Below are 7313 nucleotides of genomic sequence, written 5' to 3'. Positions count from 1 at the left end.
CGGCCATAAGGGACGCCAAGAGGAACCGTTTCCTGCAACTCTGCGACGAGGCGGAGGACGACCCCTGGGGCGGAGCGTACAGGATGGTGGTCAAAGGGCTGAGAGCCGGCAGCACTGCTCCATCGGACCCCGTAGCCCTAGAAGGCATAGTGCGAGCGCTTTTCCCGACAGGATCTCCCGTGACTGTCGAGCCCAGTGCAGAGCACCACCCCAACGATGCCTGCGAAGTGTCGGAAGAGGAGGTGATCCGGATGGGTAAGAGCGTGCCCCCAAGGAAGGCGCCGGGGCCGGACGCTGTGCCCAACAGGGCATTGAAGCTGTCCATCGCCTTACACCCGAGGGAGTTCGCAACCCTGTACTCCAAGTGCCTGGAGGAGGGGACCTTCCCAGAAAGATGGAAGAGGCAGAAGCTGCTGCTACTCGCCAAGCCGGGCAAGCCCCCGGGGGAGCCATCCTCCTATAGGCCCATTTGCCTCACGGACACCACTGGTAAGGTCTTCGAGCGGATCATATCCGTCAGATTGACTGCGGCCATCGAGGAGGCCGGAGGTCTCTCCCCAAACCAGTTTGGGTTCAGGAAAGGGAGGTCAACGCTGGACGCCATCGAGACGGTGACGGGAATAGCCAAATCGGCCATCTCCGGTAAGAGGTGGAAAGGCGGCTCCAAAAGCTACTGTCTAGTGGTAACGCTAGACATAAGGAACGCTTTTAACACCGCGAACTGGAACCGAACGTTGGAGTCCCTCGCCGCCCTAAATATCCCAGGGTACCTCATGAGGATAGCACGAAGCTACTTCAGCGAGAGAGTGCTCACAGCGGCCACGGATATGGGTTCTACAGCATACGAAGTCTCCGCCGGAGTCCCTCAGGGCTCCGTGCTGGGACCCCTGCTCTGGAATACCATGTACGACGGCGTGTTGCGGCTCCCAATGCCCAGTGGCACGACCGTTGTGGGGTTCGCTGACGACGTGGCGGTGGTCGTAGTCGCTAAGCAGCGCACCGCAGCAGAAGCACTGGCGAACGATGCGATCACATTGATCGAATCGTGGCTCGCGAGAGCGGGCCTGGAGCTAGCGGCATAAAAGACGGAGGCAGTCCTTATATCGAGTAGGAAGACCGTGGAAACGGCCGAGATCCGAGTTGGCGGAGCCGTGATCAGATCGCAGAGGTCAATAAAATACCTCGGCGTTCTGATCGACACCCGGCTATCGTTCAAGGAGCACATGGAGTACGCCCAGAAGAAGGCCAGCAAGACGGCAGGAAGCCTCTCGCGGATACTCCTCAACACCAGAGGACCTAAGCAGACCATCAGGAAGCTGCTGACTAGCGTCGCAACCTCCCAGGTGTTGTACGCGGCACCGGTGTGGGCTGAAGCCGTCGAGACCAAGTCCTACATGCGGGGTGCGGAGTCTGCATACAGACTATGCGCTGTCCGAGTGGCAAGCGCATTCAGGACGGTCTCGGACGACGCCGCGCTTGTGATAGCGGGAATGGTCCCCCTGAGGGAGTTGGTCCGCGAGAAGGTCGAGCTGCGCAACGCGCTCCGCGGGCACCTTGGACTTGATCGCGCCGCGAAGTCCGAGGCAAAAATGGCGGCTAGACGAACGAGCTACAGGAGCTGGCAAACCAGATGGGATGCCTCGTCCAAAGGGAGATGGACCCACAGCCTGATCTCCAATATTGAGGTCTTGATGGAGAGGACGCACGGGCAGGTGGATTTCTACCTGACCCAGCTGCTGAGCAGTCACGGCTGCTTCCGTAGCTATCTCAAGAGGTTCGGCCACGAGAACGAGGACGGCTGTCCGGAGTGCGGATCCGGCGTACAAGAGGATGTGCGCCACGTCGTCTTCGAGTGCCGCCGGTTCGCCGAAGAAAGGGCAGAGCTGGAGGCGATAGCAGGAGCGGAGATCAGCGTGGGCACGCTGGTGCCGCTGATGCTGGAGAGCCCAAGGACGTGGGAAGCGACGGCGGAATTCGCGGCGAAGGTGTTGAGGACACTTAGGCGTCTGGAGAGGGACAGAAACGAGCGGATGGACTAAGCGGCCTGCCACTGTGCGAAGCAATGCTTTGCGGCAGTACCGCACAGTGAGGGCCACGGTTTCGTCCGCGAGAGAGGATGAGATAAAATTGCACACTATATACTATAGTTGTAATTGTTATTTATAGTTGTAAATAATAAATAAATTATATTGAATACAAAAAAAAAAAAAAAAACACCCGGCATGATGCCATACACACACACACACACTCACACACGCACACATCACCCGGCATGAAGCCAACGGCATGGAACCAAATAAACCCCGCGAAGGGAAGTTCAAAACGAGCACAAAGCTTTTGAAGTTACGCGCACAAGTGGCAACGCTGTCAGCGATAGTATCAGCATCTGGCAAGCCAAGATCGATCGCGGCAGCGCTGTCGGCAGATATTAGGTCACGACCACACTGCGGAAATTAGGTCAATTAATTCTCGCAAAATTCTCCAACGCGCAAGTCGTGCCGCTCCGCAAGTGAAAAAGTCTAAGTGCCAAAACCGCGTGTCCGCGTCGGGACCAAATTATACTGCAGGACCTCCAAGGATATCCAGCCAGGGTGAGCATGGCCGCCGGCCATTAAGTATATTGGGGATTTATCCCACACCCGCCGCCAGAAGTTATTTTCCCGAATAAAAGTACCAAATAGAAAACATGTGCCTAAATCAAATTGCGCGTTTTCCCTGTATTCGATCGCGGGCCGGCGCCCCTCCCCGGCAGTGACCAATTCCCCTCCTGCTTTTCCCGTAGCACCGGAGTAATTCCAGGTGCGGGTAAAAGCCGGATTTTTTGCTGAATTTTCTCCGAGCCAGTGGTCCCGCTGCTGGATTCTTCCGAGCGTGGACACAGGCCTTGGCTGCTGGACTCCTCCGAGCCTTTGTCCTGCCCCGAAGGCGCCCCGCTGCTGGATCACTCCAAGCGTGGGCGTGGGCGTGGCAGCTGGATAATTCCGGGTCGCTCGTCCCGCCGCTGGATAATTCCGGGTGCGGACGCGGGCTTGACCGCTGGACTATTCCGGGTCGCCCAGTTTCCCTGGCCAAATAATCACGTGCAAATATTAGTCCAGCGGTCAAGCCCGCGTCCGCGCCCGGAATTATCCAGCGGCGGGACGAGCGACCCGGAATTATCCAGCTGCCACGCCCACGCCCACGCTCGGAGTGATCCAGCAGCGGGGCGCCTTCGGGGCAGGACAAAAGCTCGGAGGAATCCAGCAGCCAATGGCCTGTGTCCACGCTCGGAAGAATCCAGCAGCGGGACCACTGGCTCGGAGAAAGTCCAGCAGCCAGCCCCGAATCCTCGCCCAGAAGAATCCTGCGGCAGGATTGCTCAGAGGGCTCGGAATAATCCAGCAGCCACGCCCACACTCGGAAAAATCCAGCAGCGCGGCGTCCGTTGGGACAGGACAACGGCTCGGAGGGATCCAGCAGCTGAGATTGCTCACCTGCGACGTCACCCCCGTGGTGTCCATGGATGATCCAGGGAGTCCGATCCAAAACCGTAGATCTGGGCCAGCGGTGAGAGCGGTGAGAATATTTCCCGCGACAACCTTCATGGTTGTTGTTGCCTCCGTTCGCGAACTTCTCTCTCGTGGCAAATGTGGCTGCCCCCGCAACATATACCAGTCACGTCAGCTGTGGGCGAGATCAGCTGAGTCGAACACTGCACAGGTCTGGCAACACTCCGCTGCCACCAGGTGGCGCTGTGCAAACCGACCGGCAGGTGGCGCCATCGTGCCAGCTGTCGCGCAGACAAAAGCTACCTGCCACGACGTGCATATGCGATCTGCAAATGCAAAATGTAGCATTGCTTTCAGGACTGCTGCTCTTGATCCTTGGCAGGAGGTAGCGGAAACGGGTGTAAACCCAAACCCAAGGCTCGCACAGAGGATAAGTAAGGTGGTAAAGGTCAGGGAGCAGACCAATAGCCAACCCCACCGCTATACGGTACACCTGTAAACGGGGCTCTGGCGACCGAGCAGGAGCGGTAAAACTCCCACCTGCTTAGTCACGGGGAAACCCCTGGCCAACGAGGGACCTCGCAAGTGCACATGCCACCCCTCCCCTCCCCTCCACGTAGCGTCTGTCCCACAATGGGCGGTTAAGTGATCTGCGTCTGTGCCATAGATGCCGGCAGATGATCAAGCCTAGGAGCGGCTATCTGGTCTGCGTCTGAGCCATAGTGGCCGGCAGCTTTAACACCTGGCAGGAGGTATAAAATGCAGCCTAGCATTGGGCGACAATGCACTTATTTTTGGAATGTCAGAGAATAACTCAAATAGTCCAGGTGGCAGCCACAATAGTGGAAATCCACCCGTGGGAATTTCCACGGTTAGGGCAAGGATTCTGGAGGCCCTACCTAACACTCCAACACACCCTGTCGTGGCGGTGGCTGACTTGGCCGCCACGCTAGGTAATGCACCAAGCCAGAAGGAAGAGAAGAGCAAGGGAGACGCGGCGGCTTTCAGGAAGAGCAGCCTGTTGGCCCATTCCCCACCCCTCGTGCCACCCCCGGCGCCGGAGAGGAGTGCGGTCGGCGATCCCACCGACTCGGTCAAGAGGGGCAGAGACCCGGCCAGCCCGACGAGCGGTTCAAAGGGTACGCTTCCAAAGAGAAGCAAAGCCGCCCAGGAGGAGGCCGTCGTCGAGGTTAAGCAGGAGAGGACGCTCACTCGCAACGAGTGAGTCACCAAGCTGGGAAAGCTGCTGGACGAACTCCACAGTCTGGTGCATGAGAAGCAGGTGCGCCATATTAACATCGCAATGAAGGCGATGATAGCAGGGATGCGGAAGCTCAAAACCGGCATCGAGCAGTCGGCAGTGGAGCCAGAGAGAATGAGTGAGCCGGAGAGCGTATGCTGCAGATGCTCCCATATTCTATCAGCCGGGAAGCTGGTAGAAAGCAAGGCACAACAGACGGCGGTAGTCCTAAGGAAAGATCGGGCAGTCCAGACTGACCCGTGGAGAAGGGTCAGCCAACAGGACGGCATAGCCGGGGCTAGTGACGTCCCCAGGCAGAGGCGAGCCCCTCCAGCCCAGGCCACAGCCCGTGCCACAGCCCCTACAGCACCGAGAAACGGTGCCAAAAAGGCAAGGCCTGATGCCCCAGCGATGCCTCGGGTACCGGAGCGGCGGCATGAGAGTGTAGTAAGGCCACCTGAACCCGAGCCTGTGACTGCCGGGAACTCGTGGAGCACAGTGGCTAAAAAGAGGAATCAGACTCGCAGAGCACGCCCAGACGCGGTGGTAGTGGAAGCTCCAGGGAAGAGCTACAGCGAGATCCTGGCCCTGGTCACGAGAAGGGAGGACAGGCAGCTGACCGATCTCGGAGGGGCTGTCACCAAGGTTCGTCGGACGGCTAGGGGGAATTTACTCCTCGAGGTAGCCAGAGGGAGCACAGAGAGCGCTGAGTCCATGAGGGACAGCATCTCCAGGGTCCTGGGCGACGCTGCGGAAGTGCGAGCCCTAACGGAGGAGTCGAAGGTCTGCGTCTTCGAGATACGCAACCTCGACGCGATCGCGACGGAGAAGGAGATCCGTACCGCCCTCGCGGAGCAATACCAGCTCAGCGACGGAGCAGTGAGGATACGAAGCCTCCGCCCCGGGTACGGGGATTCCAAAACGGCGGTCTTCAGCCTGCCATGCTCGATGGCGAAGGAGGTCAGGCGGCGCGGCAAAGTCCGCATTGGCTGAACCATATGTAGAGTGCGGGAGCGCGAGGGCCCTTCCCGCTGCTTCAGATGCCTGGAGCTTGGCCACATCGCCATTAGGTGTAAGAGCCTGGTGGATAAGGGCGGCTGCTGCATGAAGTGCGGCGAAGCAGGCCACAAGGCAGTGGCCTGCTAGAAGGAGCCAGTGATCCGTCCAGCGAGCTCCGGAGAGGCCAACGTTCGACCCGGCAGCAAAAGCCGCCAGGCCGGAAAAGGCGGTACCGACACTTCAAGGACCGTATGCAGTTGATTCAGCTCAACCTGAATCACTGCAGAGCGGCCCAGGACCTGCTGATGCAGACGGTGCGCGAGGTAGCGGAGGATGTGGCCATACTCAGCGAGCCATACAGGGCGAGCGTGGGAGGAGAGTGGGCCAAGGACCGCTCTGGCAAGGCGGCCCTTTGGCTCTGCGGAGACAGGCGGCTGCGCATGTCCAACATCCTGGTAGCAGACGGATTCGTCCGGGCGGAAGTTGGTGGCTACTGTATCTATAGTTGCTACTTGGCGCCTAGTCTCCCACTGGAGGTGTTCAGTGGGATCCTGGACGACCTAAGCTGAGATCTTCGTGGGAGGCCCAAAGTCATAGTCGGAGGAGACTGCACGCAGGCGTTCACAAACGCGCTGGACGGCATGGCGGCCGAAGCGACGGGTGGAGCCAACGAGATGGCGAACTGCATCGCAACAACCCTGGAGCATGCCTGTGACCAGAGCATGCGTCAGAGAGGCTCGTTCCGGAGGAACCATAGGCCGGTGTTCTGGTGGAGCGATGTGATCGCCGACCTCAGGAGCACCTGCCTTCGAGCCCGGAGGCAGCTGACCCGTGCGCGCGGCACCTCACGAGTCGTAGAGCTTAGCGAGGCCTACAGGACGGCGAGGAAGGCCCTCAAGACGGCCATAAGGGACGCTAAGAGGGACCGTTTCCTGCAACTCTGCGACCAGGCGGAGGACGACCCCTTTCCGGAGAGGTGGAAGAGGCAGATGCTACTGCTACTCGCCAAGCCGGGCAAGCCGCAGGGGGAGCCATCCTCGTATAGGCCCATCTGCCTCACCGACACCACCGGAAAGGTATTCGAGCGGATCATCTCAGCCAGACTGACTGCTGCCATCGAGGAGGCCGGTGGTCTCTCCCCAAACCAGTTTGGGTTTAGGAAGGAAAGTCAACACTTGACGCCATCGAGGCGGTGACGGGAATAGCCGAATCGGCCATCGCCGGTAAGAGGTGGAAAGGCGGCTCCAAAAGCTACTGTCTAGTGGTAACGCTAGACATAAGGAACGCTTTTAACACCGCGAACTGGAACCGAACGTTGGAGTCCCTCGCCGCCCTAAATATCCCAGGGTACCTCATGAGGATAGCACGAAGCTACTTCAGCGAGAGAGTGCTCACAGCGGCCACGGATATGGGTTCTAGAGCATACGAAGTCTCCGCCGGAGTCCCTCAGGGCTCCGTGCTGGGACCCCTGCTCTGGAATACCATGTACGACTTCGTCCTGCGGCTCCCAATGCCCAGTGGCACGACCGTTGTGGGCTTCGCTGACGACGTAGCGGTGGTCGTAGTCGCCAAGGAGCGCACCGCAG

At 59.2% G+C, this 7313-nt stretch overlaps 1 protein-coding gene across 1 annotated transcript; it reads left to right on the top strand.

Moving 5' to 3' along the window:
• The first annotated feature begins 5978 nt into the window (after nt 1–5978).
• On the top strand, nt 5979–6296 carry LOC138928982 (uncharacterized). Its single transcript, XM_070287372.1, has one exon. The coding sequence runs from the start codon at nt 5979–5981 to the stop codon at nt 6294–6296; it is 318 nt and encodes a 105-aa protein (XP_070143473.1).
• The last annotated feature ends 1017 nt before the right edge of the window (nt 6297–7313 follow it).

The sequence above is a fragment of the Drosophila kikkawai genome, chromosome 3R (genome assembly GCF_030179895.1).
Source record: "Drosophila kikkawai strain 14028-0561.14 chromosome 3R, DkikHiC1v2, whole genome shotgun sequence".
In the NCBI taxonomy this organism is placed as follows: Eukaryota; Metazoa; Arthropoda; class Insecta; order Diptera; family Drosophilidae; genus Drosophila; species Drosophila kikkawai.
This window is presented reverse-complemented; position numbering and strand designations above follow the sequence as displayed.

Coding starts and splice junctions, on each gene's coding strand:
- LOC138928982 (XM_070287372.1), top strand. CDS start 5,979: ATGCAGTTGATTCAGCTCAACCTGAATCACTGCAGAGCGGCCCAGGAC.